The sequence below is a fragment of the Microcebus murinus genome, chromosome 10, assembly GCF_040939455.1.
Source record: "Microcebus murinus isolate Inina chromosome 10, M.murinus_Inina_mat1.0, whole genome shotgun sequence".
NCBI lineage: Eukaryota > Metazoa > Chordata > Mammalia > Primates > Cheirogaleidae > Microcebus > Microcebus murinus.
In genome coordinates, this window is record NC_134113.1 from 65,607,503 (window position 1) to 65,632,628 (window position 25,126).

General features: G+C 37.1%; 1 protein-coding gene across 9 annotated transcripts in view; it reads left to right on the top strand.

Moving 5' to 3' along the window:
- Positions 1 to 25,126, top strand: part of USP15 (ubiquitin specific peptidase 15) — a 355,507-nt gene that overhangs the window by 201,465 nt on the left and 128,916 nt on the right. For 7 of the 9 annotated variants that reach the window (XM_076007447.1, XM_076007449.1, XM_012782357.3 and 4 more), the window contains exon 1: positions 23,692 to 23,866. In XM_076007447.1, the coding sequence (XP_075863562.1) occupies positions 23,778 to 23,866 (89 nt within the window). In that variant the 5' untranslated portion in view covers positions 23,692 to 23,777. Of the gene's footprint in view, positions 1 to 23,691; positions 23,867 to 25,126 lie in introns of those variants that run through there. The other 2 variants (XM_076007448.1, XM_076007450.1) reach the window with 2 other exon arrangements.

Below are 25,126 nucleotides of genomic sequence, written 5' to 3' on the forward strand. Positions count from 1 at the left end.
GCAGTGGCTCACGCCTGTAATCCTAGCTCTCTGGGAGGCCGAGGCGGGCGGATCCTTTGAGTTCAGGAGTTCGAAACCAACCTGAGCAAGAGCGAGACCCCGTCTCTACTATAAATAGAAACAAATTAATTGGCCAACTAATATATATACAAAAAAATTAGCCGGGCGTGGTGGTGCATGCCTGTAGTCCCAGCTACTCGGGTGGCTGAGGCAGAAGGATCGCTTGAGCCCAGGAGTTTGAGGTTGCTGTGAGCTAGGCTGACTCCACGGCACTCACTCTAGCCTGGGCAACAAAGTGAGACTCTGTCTCAAAAAAAAAAAAAAAAAAAAAAACTTTTTGATAAAAAAAAAAAAAGCATATTTCTTTTCAGAAGCCATATTCATTTAGAAGTCCTATTTAAAAAAAAAGGAGAAAAAGCATACAAATTTATTATGTGCATGAAAGCATCACAGGAAAGTGAGTATTCAACAACTCAATGAGATTTATAAGTTTAAACATTGTCTTCATGGAGATAGGGAAGTGGGAGGTGTAGGCAATTTTAGAAGAAGAGTAAATGATTTTTAGGGGAGATAACTGGGCTCAAAGAACAGACAATAGCCAGGGACAAATTCCATCTGCTCTGGGTGCAGTGTCAATTGTGGTCTTCCTTCCTGCAATATGCATCAATGTCCCCCAGTTGATGAGATGTCTGGGGAAGGGATTCACAACATTTGACTATCTTCTGGAGGATCTGGCCTTTAGTTGGCAGGGGAAATTCAGAGAAAGCCCTTCCCTGAACCCCTTCCCTAGAATTCTGTAACAGTCCTTTTAAATGAGCCACTGACCTGAAAAGTGGATAACAAATGTGTGTTTTACCTAACCATGTTGAAAACTATAGGCTAAATTATTAAGATTAAACTTGTTATTAAGGTCTTTAAATATTAACACATTTGAGATATTAAGAAAATGAAAATACCATTACTTATGAAGGATTTTTATAATAAAAAAGGCCATCTGGAAGTCAGTTTTCCATTATATATTTTCACATATAGACCATGTTTGAATGCCAACTGCTCTACTTAGTATCCTCACTAATAAAAGAAGCATAGCAGGAAAATGCTTTAATAGTTATGCTGCTGAACCTGCAATATAGCTCTAGCAGATTTGGCTTTAAGAGCTGCCTAATTACATATTTATAAATGCACATTGTATCTAGTAGCCTGGAATAAAGCCCTATGGCCATTTCAGTTTATCAAGCAAATGAAGTAATTTTTTAAAAACATTATGCAGTTGATTAAACCAAGCAACAATATCTACTCATGATTATTTGTAAAGGCTACCATTTATGGACTGATTTTCTGTTTTATTGTGTGCTTAAATGCCAGGGACTTGAACCAGCAAAAACTAACTGCACTGTGTAAATCCAGAAAGCTGAAATGATGGCTCAGTAGCAATCTTTTCTAATCATTACAGCTATTATTTAACATTCATTGCAATTGGCAGCATTCTAATTTATTCTATAAAATGTCCATGCCCAGTAGATTTACCTAGTTAATATCAAAGATAAGATTAAAATGTCACTGAACCTTTACAATATCTTTTTTTATCACCATTCCAAGTTGCTCAACATTTTTTTTAAATTAGGAATATACAATATGCCCATTATGAAGATTAAAAAAAAACACACAGAAAACTAGAAAGAAGAAAAAAATCATCCATAGTCTACAACTTGAATGCAACTGTTGTTATTTTGGGATGTTTCTTTTGTCTTTTTTTTCTTATGGATAAGGTTATATTTGGGGCTTGGGAATGAATAAATATATAGATATATAATCACGCTACATATATATTATCGATGTATATACACATATGCATTTTTAGTCTTTTCTATTCAAATAACAGTACATCAAGGCTTTTCCCATATTATTATATACTCTTCATGAAATCATTTTTAAGATATAACGATTTATTCACTGGATATGCAATGGTTTATTAAACCATGCACTATGGTTTACTATTTGGTTTACTTCTATTTTACTGGAATAAATAATGCTGAAATAAATATACTCAAGTATATCTCCTTCTGGATACCTGAGGAAGTTCCACTAGGGTAAATACCAACCTGTAAAATTGCTGAGGCATGAAGTCTGAACGTCTACAAGTTTAATAAATACAAAATTGTCAGGCTAAGTGGTTTTTCCTATTTCTACTTCTATCAGCAGAATATTAAAATTCTTATTGCTCCACATCCTCACTAACACTAGATAATCTCAGACTTTTAAAAAATTTGCCAAACCAATGGATATGGAATTGTATTTTGTTGTACTTTCATTTTATTTATTTATATTTACTAATTTTGATATCTTTATTGTTATTCATCTCTCTTCTTTTATAAATTTATCCATCCTTTGCTTATTTTTCTATTGTGTTAGTTTTCTTATAATTTTTAGGAGCCTGTTATATAGTAAGAATTCCAATTTTTTGTCAGTAATATGCACTTCAAATATCTTCTTCCATTCTGTAGTTTACCTTTTGATGTTTTTAATATTATCTTATATTGGGCAGAAGTTTTTTGTTTTAGTATGGGCAAATTTGTCACTCTCTTACTTCAAGGTTGATATTTTGTATCTCATAAAAGAAAGCTTTCCCTACACAGAATATATAAATCTATTCTCTTAACTTCTAAAATTTGCAAGTTGTTTTTCCCATCTGGAATTTAATTTGTATTTGAAGTGAAATCAAAATCTTACTTTACTTTTCCCTATGAATATCCAGTTGTCCCTGCACCACATAATGAATAGTGCCATATTTCTCCATTGCTTTGGAGTGGAACCTCTGTCATATATTAGGTTTCTCTATATGCATTTGTTTGACTCAGAGCTCTCAGTTATCCATGCCCTACTAATACCATAATATTTTACTTAGTAGATAATAAATCTTGATATCAGGTACTACAACTTCCCCTATCCCACCTTCTTCTTTTTCTTCAAATTTAACTTGGCAATTCTTGATCCTATACCCTGAAATTTGAGGATCAGCTCATCAAATTCCATGAAAAACATTACTGTCACTTTTTATACTAATTACATTTAATTTATATGTTAATATGGGATTAACTACTATCTTTATGAGATTGAGATCTTACAATCCATCAACATGGTATATCTTTTCATTTACTTAGGTTTTCATAAATGTCTTTCAAAAAGTTTATCATTTTAACCATAAAAATTTTACATCTTTTTGTTAGATTTATCGCAGGTGACTTATAATTATTTTTACTAATGGTAATGAGAATTTTATTACATTTTTATTTTCCAGTTTGTTCTTACATATATAAAGAACACTATTAATATTTGTGTGTTGATTTTATGTACAGCAACCTTGCCAAGCACTCTTTTTTTTTTTTTTTTGCTATTTACCTCTACAATATTTATTTTGTGTACCGATGAATACCACACAAATATCTAATCAAATAAAATCTAGTCAAATTGCACTTCTTGGTACTAGAATTTAATTACCAAAAAAGATTTAAAAACTTAACGACACCATTGTGAAGTAAAAAATAATCATTTTAATATCCACACTTTCACTTCTGTTAATTCATCTTTGATTTCTATGCATGTGTACCCATCCAGTTTGACATGTGGCATGTTTATTTTCCAACATCTAGCTATCTTCAACAAGACATGGTTAAACCGAACTTTTTATTCTTAAACAGCAAAAAGTACCTTTTCCTCAAAGAGCTTTATCAATGTGAATTTCATAGGGCCCTGTGAGGCAGCTCAGCATGATGGTTTTTTACTGAAATCTCTTATTTGGAAGATGGCAAAACAGACCTGGACCTTCTCAAGCCCAGTGGTTGCTTGTATTCACATCACAGCCTGCTTGGGTGAGTGATGAAGGCGGAATAATAAGCAGATTGCCTCCAAACAAGGCTGGGTGAGACAGCTTCATTTTTGTATAGTGGACCCAATCATGAAAACTTTTCTAATGGCATAATTCGTTCCAGGGTTCTTTGGACATTTAAGAGGGGAAGTATTAATCCTTGCGCAAAGTACTCTTATTTACAGCAATACAGAGTTTTCTTCTTCAACCACTGTCCTATGGCGAGGTGACTGATTGTACTTGATGCAGAATCAAAAGCACGAAACCTCTTTGCCTAATCAGAGTTGGTGACAGCCTTCTCATTTCCTGCCAAATGGATCAGACCACGCTTTAACCCGGGTGGCTGCACATTTTCTTGAACAATACCAGCCCCATTTATGGCTTGTTCCTTCTGGTATCCCTCCAGCCTCATTAGGAGCAGGAAGTAGACGGGGTAGAAGGCGGCTGCCACCAGGAGGCCAAGCCTCGGAAAATGAGTGCAGTGCAGGTTCCACACGGGTCCGCCCTGTCCCAGCTGAGCGGCCCTTCCTCTCGGAAACCTCATTTCGGACTCAAACACTCCTATAGGTCTGTAGATTATTTTGGATTTCCACAGTGACATATTATCAATGAATAGTGACAAATTTTGCTCCCATTTCACAAATATGTTCTATTTTTATATTCCTAATATTGTTTAGTAGTTTAATATGACTTAGTTTTCTTAATCAGATTGGTTGGAAATTGAAAGTTAAAAATATATATATATGCACACACACATACCAATATGCTTTTTCAAAGGACCAGATTTTGGCTTTTCTTTATCCTTCTTTTTGTTTCTCTTTTCTATTTTATTAATTTCTATAGCTTATTCTGCTGTACCTTTTCCAATATATTAAAATTTTAGCTTATTAATTTTTGGAGTCACAAAATCACTCAAATGATGATGGTATCTAACCAATCCATGACTATAAGTCCTAAGCTTTAGACTTTCATATAGGGGCCACTTAACTACCTTTATCCTTTTTGTTTGTTCCTTCAGCTCCTATACACCTTCGTAGTAGAGATTTCTTAGAGCTCCACAATATACAAATCTCCTTTTTTCAAAAGGGGGAAATGTTCTTGAACATGGAGCAAAAGATTCAGGAATGAGAAAAAAATACTAGATGAGAATAAAACTGAGGATAAAACCATGGCTATACAAATTGTTCAACAAAATTTTTCAAATTCAGAATCAATGGACATTGTTAAAAATTTATTGCAAGCCCTACCTGATCATTTATGGTCATAGTCATCCACAGATATTGGGAAAATAATTTCAGCCACTCCTATTAAAGTTGAAGTAAATCTATTTAAACTTTAATATATAATAATATCCTTTGAAACCAGAGGCAATCAAGGGAATAAAGCCTATAAGAAAAGAGTATATTTTAGAAAGGAGTAATTATTCCTTGTACTAGACTATCTAATATCCAAATCCTGCCAGTCAGAAAGCCTAACAGAAAGGACTGGCATTTTATGTAAGACTTAAGAGCAATCAATAATATTGTGATTCATTCCTAGACATTTGGTGGTACAAATCCCCAATACTCTGCTATCAGCAATACTCACTGGAAGTAAAACATTTACTGTGGTTGATTTCTGGCATGCCTTTTTTAGCATGCCATGAACCCAAGCAGCCAAGATTTGTTTTTGTGTTTTTTTTTCACTTGGGATGACCACCAGTACACCTGGACTATCATGCCTCAAGGCTACACTGAAAGCTCAATTTTATCAGATATTAAAATCTGATCTAGTATAGATCCTCCCAGAATCCGATTGAGATTCTGGGAGGATCTATACTTATACAATATGTGAACAATCTCCTTCTTGGCTCCCCAGACTTACAATCCTCTAAGGATAATAGTGTTCATAGCTTAAGAAAATTGGCATTCAAGGGACATAAAGTCTCCAAAGAAAAATTTTGCCAAAGTCAAGTAAAATATCTAGAACATTTAATTTCACAAGAAGGAAGGTTAATAAATCCAGATAGAATTAAAGGCATTCTAGCCTTCCCTGAAACCTCAAAGAAGAAATAATTTTGAGGATTTCTAGGATTAGCTGAATACTGCCATGATTGAATACAACATTTTCTTTAATAGATAAATGAGATAACCTTTTAAAAGCAAATCAACCAGATCCTCTGTGTGGACCACTGAAGAACTATCAGCCATACTAAACATTAGAGAAAGTCCCATGACCACCTCAGCTTTGGGGCACCCTAACTATAATCTGCCTTTCTTTCCTATTTGTACATGAAGATAAAAGAAACACTTTAGGAATCCTAACTCAAAACATGGGGACCAAAATAGACCTACAGGATATTACAGCCAAAAGTTAGATGCAGTAGCTAAAAACATGCCACCTTGCATGAGAGCAATGTCAGCTACAGCCCTGCTTCTCAAGGCAGTAGAAGAAATTATTATAGGTTCCCCATTCATTATTTATGTCCTTTACTCTGAGAAACACTCTTAAAATCTCATGATATGCAGCATTACTCTGTCAATAGGCTTGCTTCATTTGAAGTTCTTCTTTTGTCTTCATATAGCATTACCATCTCTCATCATCATAATCTTAACCTTGCTACTCTTCCTGCAGTTACCTTTTGACACAGCACCCTGTGATTGCATCGCCCTGACTTATCAATCAGCTTCTCGTTCCTACACAGGACTTACAGGAGATACCTATAAACAGGGCTGATGTCATTTGGTTTACTGATGGCTCTTCCTTAAAAAATGATTCTGGAGAACACTGCACAGGTTACGCAGTTGTCTCTTTGTCTGAAGTCCTAGAAGACAATACTTTCCCAGGGACAAAGTCAGCCCAGCAAGCAGAATTGAGTGTCTTAACCAGAGCTTTTCAATTAGCAGAAAATAGGTTGCTAACATTTACACAGATAGCAGAAATGCATTCAAAGTAGCTTCTGATCTGGGGATGCTCTGGAAACAACACAGATTCCTGGCTTCTTCAGGACAACCCATTAAAAATGGCCAACAGGTCTTTGGTCTCTTAGAAGCCATTCAAAAACCCAAATCATTGGCCATCATAAAAATTCCTGGACATTGAAAACCAGACACTCCTAAAAGGTAAGTTCAATCACTTTGCAGAGGCTGTGCCCAAAAATGCAGTCCTAAATGTTTTTCCTCTCTCAAGAACTAAATAAACATCTTGAGCTATTCTCACAAGTGCATGCCCCAATTAAAATTTTGCTGAGCCAGGCACGGTGGTTCACGCCTGTAATCCTAGCACTCTGGGAGGCCATCGCTCAAGGTCAGGAGTTCGAGACCAGCCAGAGCAAGAGTGAGACCCTATCTCTACTAAAAACAGAAAGAAATTATCTGGACAACTAAAAATATATAGAGAAAAAATTAGCCAGGCATGGCAGCGAATGCTTGTATTCCTAGCTACTCGGAAGGCTGAGGCAGAAGGATTGCTTGAGCCCAGGAGTTTGAGGTTGCTGTGAGCTAGGCTGATGCCATGGCACTCTAGCCCGGGCAACAGAGCCAGATTCTGTCTCAGAAAAAAGAAAAGAAAAGAAAAGAAAAGAAAAGAAAAGAAAAGAAAAGAAAAGAAAAGAAAAGAAAAGAAAAGAAAAGAAAAGAAAAGAAAAGAAAAGAAAAGAAAAGAAAAGAAAAGGCTTGCTGAAGGAAGGACAAAGAAAGATCTCTGAAAAAGAGTGAAACCTTTGGGAAAGTAATGGAGGGATATTCTCTCCTGAAATAGGTTTATGGTACAGACCAAATGATAGACCAATTCTTCCCCTAGAACTTCAGTTAGCCTTTTTACAACATGTTCATGAATTAACTCACTGGAATCCATATAAATTGATGTCATGGAAAACAATATTACTAGAAATCATCACCTATGATTTCTCAAAATATGTACTTTCATTGTATTATTTGTCCCAAATATAATCTTGGAAAGTTGATCTATGGATCTCAGGGACATTTCCCTTTATCATCAGGACCTTTTGAGACACACCAACTGGATTTTGTTCAACTGCCTCCATCTCAAGGATACAAACATATTTTGGTCATAATTTGCACATTTTCTCACTGGGTTGAGGCATTCTTATGCCATGAAGCTCCAGCCCATATCATAGATAAAATTTTGCTAAGGAAAATTATTCCTTCTTTAGGAGTTCCTTCTGAGCTTCACAGGAACCAAGGAACCCATTTCACTGGTCAAATAATTCAGTCTATGGCCAATTTGTCAGCATTTCCACTGTATATACTACCCTAAAGTTTTCCTGGCTGGTGGAATACACAAATGGGATAATAAAAACATCAGCCTATGGAAAAGCCTATTGGACTTTTAACCTCACTGGCTTAAGGTTCTTCCAGTGGTATTGCTTAACTTACATTCTACCCTATTTGGAAAACATCAGCTCTCTCCCTTTAAAATAATAACAGGAAGAACCATGACCCTGAATGAAGAAGCCTACAAACCAGCTTTCCTTAAAAGTGATATTCTTTATCATTGCCAAGGCCTTATAAAGTTTCTCACTAAAATATTTATAATGAAGGATTCTTTTAACAGCAAGCTCTTGGGAGACAAAGCCATCAAAGATTATGGCCTCCAACATAGAGATTTTGTTTATTTGAAACACCAATAAATAAAGGACTCCCTTCAACCATATTGGAAGGGACCATGTCAGGTATTGTTAACCAATCCTTGGGCAGCTAAACTCAAAGTCATTGACTCATGGATTCACATTTCTCATTTTAAAAAGTTAGCTCTACCTGTGAGAACATTTTCCATCACTGAAATTTCCAAATGAAGCTGACAGGCAGCCAATCACCCTGTTCTTCAGACCAGGCTGAGAAGTAGATGAAATCTGTATAGACTACTCTCCCCAGATATTGTACCTGGCCTGTGAGAATTTTACCAAAAAAAATTCCTTTTGAACTCTTATAATTTTCCATTTTCCTTTTCACATCTTTCATAACAAAATGGAGGTAATTCACTTTCTATTCCATCCTCTTTTTTGAACATTTGTTACCACTTGGAAAGATAATACCTTAGTTAAACTGCCCCAAAGCACTTCAACAGGAGGAACCCTCAGTGATTGCTGGACACATCACTTAAGTCCACAATCAATCTTGATCAACACATGCCATTAGTTGTTCCCATCACCAATTTTGATACCAATCCAATGAGACTGTATTTCTAGAACTTCCTCCACCTAGCTTAATCTTTCAAGTAAAAATTGTTCAAAGGGTTAAGGTTTCCATCCTTTGCTTAAGGTTGTCTATAGTTCTCCTTAATGTGGGACAACTTACCCCAGCACTTCCTCACTCTCTCTCTTACCTACTTACTGAATGCATTAAAGAACAAAATGTAAGTCACTTATGCCAGTGCCTCCAGCTTGTTGCCTGGCATGTTAATGGCTTTTGGAAAGCTTATAAAAAAGAACATTCCTGGTTTGATGATGTACTCTTTATATTACCTACAAACAACACAATAAATGAAAACACCCTTGGGGAAATAAGGGTGCCCCTTGTGCCCCACCAGGATATGTTTTTGTTTGTGGAATAGGTACAGACTCCCCAGCTTAAAGTAGGGCATGCCAATGTCTGGATAGCTGGCAAATGGGACTCTGCCTGTTAGGAGAATTTGTTTCCCATCTCTCTCTTTACATAAGGAAAATCATAACACTTTTCCTTCTGAGCTGTTTACCAGACATAAAAAAAAGAGAATGCTAGCAGGTTGTAATGACAGTATAGGACAATGCATAGTTGGTATTCTGATTCTAAGTGCAGGAGCATATGTTAACAGAGATATGATCCAGAATCTCTCTGCCACAATTAGACAGATTTATAAAAACACGACAAAAGTATTGCAGCCCAACAACAATCTTTAAGTTCCTTTGTTTGTGTAGTCCTTGATAATTGAAAAGCCCTTGACTATCTATTAGCTAAACAAGCAGGGATATGTGCAATTGCCCATAACGCTTATATCAACACTTCAAGAGAAGTGGAAACTAAAAAAAAAAAAAACAAAAAATCACTCAAAAGGCTAAACAATATTATCTAACCCCAGTGAGATTGGCCTCTATCAAAAAATCTCAAAACAACAAATGCTGGCAAGGATGTAGAGAGACAGGAACACTCCTACACTGCTGGTGGGACTGCAAATTAGTGCAACCTTTGTGGAAAAAAATTTGGAGATACCTCAAAGAGCTAAAAATAGAAATACCATTCTATCCAGCAATAGCATCATTAGGCATCTACCCAAAAGAGCATAAAACATTCTATAATAAAGACATCTGCACCCAAATGTTTATGGCAGCACAATTAACTATTGCAAGGATGTGGAAACAACTCAAGTGTCTGTCAATTCATGAGTGGATTATTAAAATTTGATATATGTTTGCAATGGAACATTGCTCAATTCTAAGAAACAACAATGAGCTAGCACTGCTTATATTGTCCTGGATTGAGCATAAGCCCATTATCCAAAGTAAGGTGACACAAGATCAGAAGAATGGACTCCACATGTACTTGCCATCAAATTAGTACTGACTGATGAACACTATGGTGCTCAAATGGTGGTGATGTTCACCAGGGATTCAGGGGTTGGGAGGGTAGACCCACAACTGAGGGATGTGGTGAGCATTGTGAGGGAAGGACATACCTTTAACCCTTTAACCTTTAACCCCTAGGGAGAGGCAAAGATATAAAATGCAACCAAAATGTTTGTACTCTCATATTTTCTTGAAATAAAATAATAGAACATAAAGGCTAAATGGCTACAAGATGTTAGAAAGACCATTTACAAGATTTATTTGATTGGTTACTTTCAGAAATAGGAACACATTTTGAGCTGAATTTCAAATTATTTTATTAATAATTGTCTTTATTTGCATCATATGTTTAGTCTTAAATGGATTATGCTTTATATTTCTAGATGTCTGAAGTCAACAAACACTAAAATTATGATAGCTAGACACTTAGAAATGATACAAAATGGCACAGCTCCTTGGTAAGCAAATGGCCTGATGACTGAGAGCCCACTGCTCTGTCCCTCAATCAACTCAGCCTTGAGACCTCACTAAATTCTTAAGCCATAGTACCTCTCCTTTTCCCCTCTCACATGGGACAAGACTAGGAATGAACCTTTTCAGCAACATGAGACAAACCTGTACTTAAAATGTTGATCATCAATGCTTTCAGAAGAGAAAGATCTCTATCAAATGGGGGAAATGAGAAAGAAAAGTGACTCAGAGCAGTCTGAGGCATGTAAGGTATGCAAAATTTATCAGGCCCAGAAAGACATGAGCATGAGACTTAGTCATGTCTCCCACCCTAGGGGTAATTGTTTAAAGGAATTTTGTTATTCCTTTTCTTCCCTGCAGTTTCAGACTAGCTGATAAATAACCTAAAATGTTACTACAAGTTGCATAATGTGACCCTCATCATCCATGTTCCTGGAACTTGTGATACAAAGAGCAATGTATAGCCAATTGATAGCTTATGTTATTTTAATAGACGAATGTAAGTTTTGTTAAACAACTTAGGAATTGCCCCCTAACTTCTTCTTTTTCCTTCAAAAATTCACTTGTCACTGCTGCAAATTGGAGCATATACTCAGGGCAACTTGAATCTACAGACTTCCAGGCTTTAGTCCTCAATCTTGGCCCAAATAAACTCTCTACTTATATTAATTTTGTCTCAGTTTCTTCCTTTAGGCAGATATGTTCTATGCTCTTTCTCTATGAATTGGACTACACTACGTACCTCATATAAATGGAATCATACAGTACAGTAATGTGTCACTTAATGGCAGGAATGTGGTTTCAGAAATGTGTCATTAGGTGATTTTGTTGTGCAAACATCATAGACTGTACTTAGACAAACCTAGATGGCATAGACTATTATACATCTAGGCTATGGTATAGCCTATTGCCCCTAGGCTTGAGCATGTTACTATATTGAGTACTGTAAGCAATTGTAACACAATGGTATCTGTGTAAATAAACATAGAAAAAGCACAGTAAGAAATATTATAATCTTATAGGTCCACCGTAGTATATGCAATCTGATCCATCTGTTGACCGAAATATTGTTGTGAGGTGCCTGGTTGTATTTGTCTTTTGTGTACTGGCTTATTTCACTTAGCATAATGTCCTCGAGGTTCATCTATGCAACTTCTTTTTAAAGTACACTTTCCTAGCCGGGCACGGTGGCTCACGCCTGTAATCCTAGCACTCTGGGAGGCTGAGGCGGGCGGATTGCTCGAGGTCAGGAGTTCGAAACCAGCCTGAGCAAGAGCAAGACCCTGTCTCTACTATTAATAGAAAGAAATTAATTGGCCAACTAATATATATAGAAAATTAGCCAGGCATGGTGGCGCATGCCTGTAGTCCCAGCTACTCGGGAGGCTGAGGCAGAAGGATTGCTTGGGGCCAGGAGTTTGAGGTTGCTGTGAGCTAGGCTGACGCCATGGCATTCACTCTAGCCTGGTCAACAAGCGAGACTCTGTCTCAAAAAAAAAAAAAAAAAAAAAAAAAAGTACACTTTCCTAAAATCAGGCAATGTTTATGTTAATCTATTTTCTACTCAACCTCTTCTAAGTTCAATTTTCATATTCCTGAAGGACATTGAGAACTTCTTTTAGCAAGGGTCAATGTGTTGTAAACTCAGTCTTTCTCAAAAACAAACAAACAAAAAAAAACCCTCTTTATTTTCTTTTATCTTGAATAATTTAACTGAGTAAAAAATTTTAAGTTAACAGCAATTTTCCCAACAGCACTTTGAAGATATTGTACTCACTTATACTTTTGGCATATGCTATGCCATCCAAAAGACCACCAGGATGGCTAACCAGTAGAAAGAAGAGCTTATTGGTGATATTAGTTTGCAAATCAAAAAGACACAATCTCCAGCACAAACCAAAGGCATTCTCTCTGCAAAGAGGGAAAGGGCTCATTGGTTTTCATGCCTCAGAGGGTCTGTACTACACAATAGAATCATACATATTCAGCAGGTTTAGGGGAAAAGTTACATATATTTATGAGAGAGGTCAAGCATATACATCCCATGTTCACTTTGGGGTGGATTTCTAACATTAAAATGAGGCAGAATTTGGCTCTTTACATCAAAAGGTAAACTATAGTACACAATGAGAGTTTGTGTGCAGTCTCTATACACTGGCTGAAACTGGCTTGAGGGCTACAGTGGCTTATTAGGAAAGAATGTTTTTGAGGCCGGTTCTCCATCCAGTCAGACTTGTAGTGATCTGGGTTGTAAATCAGAGTTAGGAAAGATCTGACAATTTGCCTGATAGCTCCTCTTTTTACAGAGTTTAGCAAGAGTCTGGTTTTTCTTGTAGCCATAGGAATTTAGAAAGTTGCCCTGCCACCCAAGCCCTGAACCCTTGACCTGTTAAGTAACTTTTTTTTCCTTAACCTTAAGGTCCATCTTTAGTTGATAAGGGGGCATCTATTTTGGCCTCTCAAATCACAACTATAACTGATGAAAAGTTTTCTTTTAAGTTTTCTATCTAAATGGCATTTTTAAAATAAGGAACCATATTTTCTCTTTATATTTAAGATTTTCTCTGAGGTTCCTATTTTTATGTTCATGAGAATGGGTCTAGATATTTATAGGTATGCATGCATATGTATGACTTGTTTTTAGTTTTATTATTTTTATCAAACTCTTTGTAATTTCTTGTACATACAAGGGAGTGTGTGTGTGTGTGTGTGTGTGTTGTTCTAATCAAATTCATTGTAATTTCTGAATCTAAAAACTAGGGTTTTTGCATTCTGGAAAAAAATTGTAGGCATTATCTCTTTGGATATTACTTGGTTATTATTCTTTTCTGAAGCTCCTATTATAATGAAACATATGTCAGGTTTTGTCCATTCTCTATATATCTTAACTGTTCTTTCATATTTTCATATTTTAGCTCTTTGGCAAAGTAGTAGATTAGAGGATTTTTCTAGCAAATTATCATTCCCCTTCCATCACCCACAGGAGAAATATTCTTCCCCGATATTAATATGGGTCTTACATAGTTGGACTTGTCTTTTGATCTCTTGCTTTTTGCTATGAAAACATAACTCAGTGAGCCTCCAGTTTAAGGAGGATAAGAGATATGTGAAGCAGACCAGGATCCAAACTAAAGCTTAGAAACCAGCTGAGTCCTGCTAAGATTAGCCAGACTTCAGCTCACCCACAAATGCATGAGTAAGAAATGCATGTATATTGCTGTATGTCATTAGGACTTTGGATATTTTAAAAGACAGAACATTTAACCAATACAGAATCTGGTATTTAAAATGGAGTGCCACCATAACAAAAACCTAAAATATGTGGCATTGGCCCTGTGAATGGGCAATAGGTAGTGATGTAATTGTTATAGGAGGGTGGAAAAATGGCAAGCAGTGTAAGGTAGTAGCAAAACATTTAGTAAAATTGTTACCTGCAATAACAAGAACATGTATCTAATAAACATGTGAAGTTGGGTAAGGTGATTTCAAAAAAGAATGTTAAAAAGCTAGCTGCTACCAGCTGCATTTGGAAAAGTACAAGAAAGGGGTGAATTCAAAAAGAACTGCCTGTATTACAGACAGAATTGAGAGGGAATATAGTCTAGAAATTCTGAAATTTATAGGGTTAAAAATGAAACTGTTCCTCACCAAATCCCAATCTCAATAAAAAAGCAAATCTAGGCCACTGTCAGTAAAACACAGCCTCAGTGCAAAGACCAGATCAAGGAGGTAGCTGCAACACTTTTTGTGAAAACCTTGGGAGAGATTAATGTGGTCCTACCATGCAGGACTCAGTGTCCTGATAGCAGACTCTAGATGAAAGGTAGCCCACAAAAGAAGTGCTTTCAGAATAAACACTTGTGGAAGAAAGGAAGCAAGCAAGATTGAGCATAGAAAGAGAGGTATTATATAAAAATAACCAACCTACTGAAGTTAGATTGCTCCTCAAAGTTGTTCCAAATTGAGGCAAATTGGGCCAGGTCTTTATAACTCTACATCAATTAGTTATTGCATACTGGCTGCCCTCGAAAGAGCATTACCTATGAATGGGGACTCTTTTCAGCTGAGACTTAATTCCCAAAGACTGACAGTTGAGGTCAGTAGAAATCCCAGCAGCTGGAAAAATAAATTCTGTAGCCTTGAAGGAAGATGTTAATGGCATAGTACAATTATCCAATTCAATTCACCTCATACACCACTCAGGGCTCCTTTGCATAATGTTTGGGAGCAGCTCTAAAATTTGGAAAGAAAGTTAGTGAGATAAACAACTTCCACCACGAAGCCCTCAAATGATACTCAACATATCCTTCCTTATCTACCCATTCTAGATTCTCCTTGCCTTGACTAGCTCTTCTGCTGGTCTTGGTGGCTTACCTGGTGGGATGACCCAGTTGCTCATCCTTAAGAGTCATCATACCTTTTTTAGGTCATGAATACATTTCTAGTCCACTTACTGTCAAAATTCAGCAAAAGTGTACCAAGAGATTACAAATACATTCCTCTCTGCCATCATTGTATAAAAGCAGCCCAACCTCCAGCTGGTATTTATAACAGGATGACAACTCTGCCAGGATGGTGACCCTTCTCCTTACCTGTTCCTTTAGCACTAGAAGTGAAATACTACTATGGCTACTCTATTCTTGTGACCATTGTTCCAGCTCTGAGGACAGTGATAGTAAACAGGGCCATTTCTACTTCCACCCCTTGATTTCCATACCCATGAATTCTACTTATTGGGAATACTGCAACATACATTGGTCATTGATTCAGAGTTTGTACTTCATAGGGTATCATCATGAAGCTGGTGCTTCAGCTGATCCTTCAATAGGCCATTCCATTGCTCTATTAGGCCAGCAGCTGTTTATAGCTGTGGTTGGTGTGATATGTGAAAGAACCAGTGAATCACATACATGGTCAGTTGCTTACTCACTACCACATCTCTTTTGCTATAAAATGAATCCCTTTGTTGATGTGTTGTATAAAAGATCCTGTGACATGAGATCAAACCCTCTGTAAGTACTTAGATGGTAGAAATGGTTGAGGAACTATTGGCAGGGGGAAAAAGCCATACTTGTAATATGTGTCAATTCCAATCAAGATGAATCATTGAACATTCTAGAAAAGAAGGGATTCAATGTAATTAACTTGTCATTTGGTTCTCCTCTAGGGATGATTCCATATCAAGGGCTCAAGATTGTTCTTTGTTCTTGATAGGTTGGACATTGGCAGCAGCAGTAGCTAAATCACCATTGGTAAACGGGAGCCCATGGTGTGGGGCTCTTGTATAGCTGCCATACTGGCCATTATAGCTACTCAATTCTTGTGCCCCCTGTTCAAGCTCTGGGGATGAAGGCTAGTTGATGTCAACTATTGGAGTCATTCAGTCTGTTTATTCAGTACCTCTTTTATGGTTTTTGCTTTATGGTTGGTGTTCATATGTAATACAAAAATCTCAACATTTTGTGCCCACTCCCACAGTTCTATTCACATACTTTTTCCTCAGACTTCCTAGTCTTCAATCTTCCAATATTTCTCCTTTAAGGCCCTTGACCAAACTTCTCTTTCTATACAAAGTAGATGAGCAGGTGTATCATCCAAAGCTCTGCCCATTGGGAAGATTTCTCCTGACTGCTGTCTTTCATGTCTACCCATAAATGAATTTATAGTGCAGAAACTATCATTTTTGGTTTGTATCCATATCCCAAGCTGAACCATTCATACATAAACCTTAGCTTTTTTCCTTTATTGCAAAATGGTCATAAGAGATCCACCATGAAGTCATGGCTATAGGTTTTTAGTAGAAAGTGTCTACTACAGGTGGTATCTACTAGATCATTTAACCTGGATAAAAAGGATATATGAAATATTAAGAACATAGATCAGCAGAAGCTAAATGTACCCAAAGTATCAGTAATTCATATTATAAAGTGAGATAACTGTATCTAACTATGTCAATCAGGGTTTTTCAGAGAAACAGAACCAATAGGAGATTGTTTATTTATGATAGGAATAGGCTGATGTGATTATGGAGGCCTAGAGTTCCCACAATCTGCCATCTACAAACTGGAGACCAAGGAAAGTCAGTAGTATAATTCACTCTGACTCCAAAGGCCTGAGAACCAGGGGAGCCAATGAGGTAAGTCTCAGAACAAGTTCAAAGGCCTGAAAATCAGGGAGCTGATGGTATAGGTCCCAATCTGGGTTTGCCTTATCTGAATATTGGTACCTTCCCTCAAATTAAGATGTTGGAACTCAATACCCAATATGATAGTATTAAGAGGTGGGGTCTTTTAGAAAATGATTAAATCATGAGGGCTCTGTCCTTATGTAATTTATGTGGTTCATAAATTACCCAGTCTGTTGTATTTTGTTGTAGCAGCCCAAACAGACTAAAACAGGGTCCAAGGATCCAAAAACCAGGAGCAGCAATATCCCTGGGCAGGAGAAGCACTGGAATGGCCTGTCTTCATAATCACTGAAGACTTAAGGTATGACTATTACTTTATGTATTGTGCTAGTTTTAGAACTTACTGCTAAAAATACCTTAGATACTTTTGTCAACTAGTAGTCCAGAAATTATATCTTATTGAGTCTAATTTCTTATCATTGTTATCCATGATATAATATGTATCTGTTGGGGCTGTAGTGGATGGACACAATGATCAGTTTTAGGTCTGAATGCATTTTGATTTGTCTTAATTTCCTTAAGGTAGACTGTTCTATCTATCTGTATTAGTTTTTTATTGCTGCTAGAACAAATGACCATATTTAGTGATTGGAGACAACGGAAGTGCATTATCCTACATTTCTATAGGTTAGAAGTCTTCCATAAATCTCATTTTGCTAAAATCAAGGTGTTGGCAAGGACCTTTCCTTTCTGGAGGCTTAAATAGAGTAGTCACATCACTCTCCAAATATAGCCAGGGAAATTTCCTCTACTTTTAAGGATTCATGTGATTAGACTGGAGCCAACTAGACAATCCAGGATAATCTCCCCATATCAAGGTCCTTAACCTTAATCACATCTGCAAAATCCCTTGAGCCATGCAAAGTAACACATTTACAGGTTCTGGGATTAAGACATCAACATCTTTGGGAGCCACTATTCTACCTTCCATGCCTGTCACTCCACAGGTAAGATGATTCTAAAACATATTTTTGATCTGTTATGTCTATAATTAGAAAACATCCATAAGTATATAAAAATATTTTTGTATTATATTCTCAGCTTCCAAGTACATTATTTTATCCCTAAGAATACCTTCACAGAAAAGACTGTGAATAAAGATAGACTTTTAATATTACTTTTAGTCTTATGCTTCTCAACTCTATTAGTAATCGGATTTCTTTGACATGGGCCACTACTAATTTTAACACAACTGTTTATACTATTGCATAGCACCTTTGTGACCTTAATGAATTTGTTTAGACATTAAAATTTAGTAGCTGACATAGTCTAAACTGGAAAAATATTTTGTAAATAATAATTGCTACCATATGTTGAGCTCTGAGTTTTGCATTTATTATTTCATTCATTTTTTAATGAATCACATAAAATAAGTCTATCGTCACCTTTTTACAGATGAGGAAACTAGTTTCCAGTATCACAGAACTAGTAATAGTAGAATGGGGTATTCAGATATATATCTTCTTGACTCAAAAATGTATAATCTTTCTACTATAGCCTAATAAATCTCCATTACCATTAAATAAATTATCTGTAAATGTATACTGTTATTTTCTGCATATCTCATAAATCTCCATGCTGTAGAAATCTACATGCTGTAGAAACATGTCCAATGTTTATGTCGCAACCCAGGCCATTAATAATTTTAGAAATGCATAATTGAAATAGTTAAAGAGAGCCTAGTCAAAAGCATACTGGCTAGCAACAACAATATGTTTCTAAAATCTCTAAACTTGTTTTTTCTTGTTTTTATTGTTGGTATCTTCTAATTTTACCTAAACAGACCATGTAGTCTGTAGCGTCCTGTTGCTTAGAGATACCTGGAAGACAACATCACAAAGAATGCCAAATTTAATGTTTCTATCAATTCTGGAACATAAGATCTGCTATTATATTGTTCTAAAACTCTTTGTAAGCAGTTTAAATCTTTTTTTCTATCTCAGCCAAAATGAAGAAAAGGATTTCCCAAACAGAAAATCATAATAATTCAGTCCTCTCTTGGGAGAAAACAAAGTTAATCCCTCTGGAATCTCTATAGCTGCAGAATCACATTGCACAACTCTCTACTTCACTTTGGTTGCGTAGATTTTCAAGATCCATGGGCATTAAGAAAAAAAAAATTCTTAAGCTTTTGGATGAAAATGATTTAAAATAAAAATTATCAAGTATAAAATGTTAAGATCAATATTTTATTTAAATTGTTCATTTAAAAGAAAAGATCAGCATATTTGAAATGATGTTTAGCTTTCTAAATTCCATCATGATGCTTGTGAAAAGACTCAAAGGCTGCTTACACATTTCATGTACTAGTTCTTTATCAACCTTGAAATCTGTAAATAAATGTAAATAACAAATAAAGAAAATATAAAACAGGCAGATTTTTTCCTCCTATTAACTTTGATCTATATCACTCTTGGTTGAATGGGACAAATCAACTCTGTCTTGGAAGTTTCTTACCATAGACGTACATTTAATTTTTAAATATATAAGACCCACATAACTATGCCTATTAAGGATTTCTTTTGCTATAATTCTAGACTTATTAGACTACTTATTTGTTTATTGATCCAAATCAATTTAGTTCTATCACCATTTAGTGAGAAGCTTCTATAGGACAGACTTATACAGGACAAACAACCTTCATGGTAGTGTCAGCTTTTATAGCATGTTATATGTGCTTCTCAAAAAGAGGATATAAATAGGAACCCATATTAATCAATTGGTAGACTTTATGCCCATGCTAAAATTAAACTTTCCAGATCCTATAGAGTAGGATATATAGCTTTGTTTTTTCTAATTTTTTAAAATTTAAATACGTTTGCTTGAGGCAGATAGTTCAATAGCATCCTCACAACTCCCTACTATCTTACAAAAGATTTGCTTCACCTGTTCATGTTAGCTTTATCTAACTCATGCAAGTATTTGAGTTTCCGCCCCTGAAGTCTAATCACCTTATTTTGTAATGAGAAAATGAATGTTCACAGAGATTAAATAATTTGGCCAAGGTTACCCAGCTAGTAGTGGCACTGAGCCAGAGTCAAAATCCAAGTACACTGGCTCTTCGTAAAAGGCATTATATTCACTTCACTACTTTTCATTCTCTTTATCAGAACCTAACATTTTTCTGAAATAAGGAGCCCCTGTGTTTTTTTTTTTAAGCTTTAAAAATTTCATCGTGGCACTTACAATTTTTATTCATATCCCAAGTTTCAAAATATCATTAACAGATTAAGCACTTTACTACATGCTATTTTGGTGTTTGCACTACTCCCCCGCCTTTCTACTGCCTTTTAGCTGTTCATAGAGCTGGTAAAGGGATAAGGGAATTATAAAATTACATAAGAGAAAACAATGAAGGGTTTAGAGAAATGAATAAGAACGAGGAGGTGGTAGAGTTATCAGAGGAAATAACTGTAGAGGAAGGGCAGGGGAGAAGAAAAACGGAGACAGTGGTTCCTGAAGATCAAAGATAGGAAGAGTTGAGAAATAAAGACAGCCAGGTCATCAAACATTGTTCTTTTAGGGGTTGTGCTGATTTTGTATATATATATGTGATTTGCAAAATCCACTTAGACTTTAGGCAGATTTTCCCTTGGGCTCATTTAGCTCATGTAGCCAGCCCCATACAAAATTGTGAAGTAGGCAAAGCTTATCTTGGAATTCTCTTTTGTACTTTCCTCCATTCACCTCTATTAAAAACTCAAATGATTTTTCTTCTTTCTCTGGTTCACCCCAGGCTGAAAATTGGCTGTCTTTGACACCTTTATTTTAAAGTCTTACTCTCTCCTGGAGTATTTACACTTCAATCCCATCTCTTAATTGTTGAGTAAAAGAACCTTAAAGGGATTGTTTAAACATCACTGAGCAGAGGGGGGAATTACTAGAAGGTCAAGGAATCTTTCCTAGAGTATCTCTAATTTCAAAACCAATTCTGACTTTACATGAGGTCCACATCGCTCATGTTAAGCCTAATTCCTAAAATACTCAGCATGCTCCTTTTCTGTACTCAAATTTCTAAATTAAGTTTTAAATGGACAAGAAAGGTATAGAAGTTCTGGAGGTAATAACAATCACTAAGCAAATAGTACATTCATAAACAGTTAACTAAGGAAAGCACTGGTGAAGACACTCATTCTAAATAAGCTGATGTAACCCCTGATTTATAGTCAGTTATCTGTGATTCAAGGTGAAATAGCTTTTTTCATCAATTTATTTACTTATTCTGTAGGCATGTGGCCCCTAACCTATTTAGTATTTATGAACAATATTTTATTTCTCTTCATAAGTGAGAGAAAAAGAACAGTAACATATGCAGAATTTCCATAAATTGACAAACTGAGGTCACTAAAAATTTGATTGCTATAAACAAAATCATAAAGATCAGTAAAAAATAGAAATTTGTCCAAACCTTCTAGATTTTGCAGCCAGACTTTCTGGTTTCAAATTTTGGTTCTGCTACTTACTTGCCTCAATTTCTCTTCTATAGATTCAGATAAAATACTGTAACAATTATTTCTTTCCTGACTCTGATGGCAACTAATTACAACTATAAAATGAACTCATAAATCTTATGTATAATTCAAATTGACATTGAATTTACACATATATATCCAGTTAACTTGCTGCTTTGAACATGGTAGAAGTGAAGAAAAGATTATTTTACTTTGCTGTATGGTTATAGACTTCAACACTTCAAAAATACATTCTTTGAAGGGAAACTGGACAACAAAGTATGAATGAAGTATTGAAGTACTGGTTATGTTATGTTTATAAAATGACAGAGGGCACAGTTTTGCCTTCAAAAACCCTAACACTTTTTTTCAACAGCTTTATTGAACTATAATTCACATACTGTGCAATTCACCCTGTCATCAGTAAACAACACTAGTGTTTATTGATTGGCTATTATGTTCTAGGCAATAAACACCTACTGTTTCATTTAATCTTCATAAAAAGTCTTTAAGGTAGATATTATTATACTCAATTTTATGATTAAAGTAAAGGTTAAGTCCTTTGCAGTTAGAGGTTGAAGTGAGGACTGAACTCATGTTCTTAAATATGTTCTCTAAGATATTTTTTCTATATCATGCTTGCCTCTCTTTGGAAAATTACTTTGTTCTCTTTCAGAGTGGGCGGAAAAGAGAAAAATCTGACCCTTTGAGGGTACCCATGGTTCGAGAAATTCTAATCTTTTAACCCATGGTTCGAGAAATTCTAATCTTCTAATCTTTTCCTGTAGGGGGAAAAAATCCAAGTATTACAAGAAATAGCAGCAACTGGAAGTTGTTTTAAAACTGTCAAATCAAGGTTGATGTGATAATGCAAAATACTATCATTACATAGAAACAAGCAATCATAATGCTGATATACACAAATCATGTCAATATATACTGCTTTCACTTGGAAGGAGTCAGCACTTCCTACTACCATAACTACACCCATCTTTACTGCACTCCCACCAAATGAGTTAGGGTAGGCATTAAAAATGGGGAAACAAGAGAAATTATGTGGGGATTCTTGTCCATCTTTTAGACTTTTTACAACATTATATTATCTTACAGTCAATCTCTGGGTATCTTCATGCTTGGAAATACTTAAGAAATTATGCCACAATTCATTCATTAAACAGATATTTAGGTGGCTTTTACTTGTCAGGCAGCACTGTGCTAGCCGCCAGGTGTACAGGGGTTTAAAAAGAAAAAAAAAGATGAATCCAGTTCCAGCTTTTATGGAGCTTATATTTTAGTTCAGGTTTTCCTAAGAAGAGGTAGTGAACGTGCTATAGTGTCTATTGAACCTGCCTCTCCACTTACTGACTGCGTGACCTTGGCATCTGATTTTTAAGAGACTCGATTTTCTCATTTGTAACGTAATTGTTGACCTCAAATAAAGGTGGTATTATCTGGTTTCATTTCAGGTGTACGGCACCACGGGAAGATGAGGTTAAGTCTCTTACACGGAGGACAAGCGTTTCCCGCACGTTTTCTTCCCCTTTAGTATCCAGCATTATTCAATACTGTCCACATTTTACTCCTTGTTCTCCGAGGAACTGGGACATGTTTTTCACTGCGGCTCAGTTGTCAGGGTGTGCCTGGGGAGGCGTCACAAAGAGACTATAAAAGGTCCCCACCTACAGCAGAAGTATGAGTGCTGGACGGAACCCAGGAAGGGCACTGGGGCCAAGCGTTCGGTTTCGGATTGTTCTTTGGGCCAACCGAGCTTGGGTTCTGCGACTCGTAACGAAAAGCCTAGAGTCACTGAGCCGCTGAATTTTCTGCCATAGCTTAGCCGTCCCCACGCCCCTCGCCACACCCCACCCTCAAGCGTGAGTGAATGCGCAAATAAGGGTTTTCGGCGTCTGTGGGAAAAAGGGAGGGAAAGGTAAAGTTGAGGAAGAACGCACTGGGCGGTGGCGTCGCTCAAGCGAGAGAGCGCCCGAGCCCGCGGCGAGGAGAGTTAAAGCCTGACGGTCCCGGGCCGGAGGCGGCCAAGGCGAGATGCTGGACGGGCGGGAACCGATTGGGGGCAGCAGACCATGGCCGCGCACCCAGTTCGCCCCTGGGGCCTCCTCTTGCCCGGAGACACCCCCCCCAACTTACGTCTCTTTTGGTTTCGACCTGCCGACTGGGAGGGGCCGTGGGACGCCATTCCCACAATGCTCTGGGGCGTGCCGCCGCCGTCGCTGCCGCCTCCGCTACCGCTAGTGGAAGAAGATGGCGGAAGGCGGAGCGGCGGATCTGGACACCCAGCGTTCTGACATCGCAGCGCTGCTCAAAACCTCGCTCCGGAAAGGGGACACCTGGTGAGGGAAGAGGGCTGAAGTGGCCGCGGTTGCTAGAGGATGGTGGAGGACTGGGCGGGAACAGCGGGCTGGTGTCTTTTCGCTAGTGACAGGTGCGAGCAGGTCCGGCGCCGGCCGCCCTGGCGGCAGCATTTTGGCCGCTCCCTAAACGTTAGGGCAAAGGTTGGACCCGAGATGAGGGCCAGGGTTCGTGGCTTGCCGAGGCATGCTGAGAGGTATGCGGGGAGCGGCGCCGGCGGCTCTGACTCGCGCGGTTCTCTTCGTCCTCCTTCCTCCCGTAGTGCCGCTCCCACCTCGGGCCTTCCTGAATGATAGGCTACGGTCGTTCGGCGTGAGTCTTAGACTGTTTTGACAGGTCCCTGTCCCGCAGCTTGTCGCGATCTCACCGGCTTTACTTCAGTCATTTCCTTTCCCGGAATTGTCGGCATCCAAGTTCCTTATTTATTCTGATTCTTGTGGTCTTCCGGGAGGCAGGCTGTAGAATGTTTGCGGTCTGTATTACACAGGTGGCATGTGTCAGGGCTCCACATAAGAGAAAGAAACCCTAGTTTCCAGTTCCTTGTCAAAAGGAGAGAGGAGAGTAGGGAATCTTAGGCTTATGAGAGATACCACGTGGTCTTATGCTTTAGTGGTGACTTGATAGAAGCCAACAGCGTTTCTGTTAAAAGTGCAGCCCTTCCCTTCTGTTTGAAGGATAACGTAGGCCTGCAAAAAGTAGATAAGTCCACTTGAGGCTTAAGTAACTTGCTAATATTCAAACTTGTAAAATGCCAAAGGGTATACACTTAAAATACTGAAGGAAGTGTGTGGATATTTTCATACTTGTCGGCCATATCAAGTGGCATCCAGAATAACTTAAATATGTGAAGATGTAATATGAAGAGAAAATGCTGTGTTTTTTGGGAAGAATAACGTGTCTGTTTATTATAATAAAACATTATTTTCACTTCCCACTGCTAGCATAACAGTGGTATATAATTTACAGAGTTTTTTTAAATGTACTCAAGTATGACTTAGTGGAAGGAGTATATGATTTAGCCCTGAGTTTTGTCACAGTTCTACCACTCAACTTGTAGTATGATTTTGAAGAAAGTTAATTTAAATCATTGCACTTCAGTATCCTAATCCATAAAGTGGACAATAATATTTTATTATAGGAGTTTTATCTTGATCCAATTAAATATTTCAGGGACGTTATATTTATGAGATATTATATTTGATATAAGATAAAAGGTAAATCCAGATTTCCATAAAATAGAA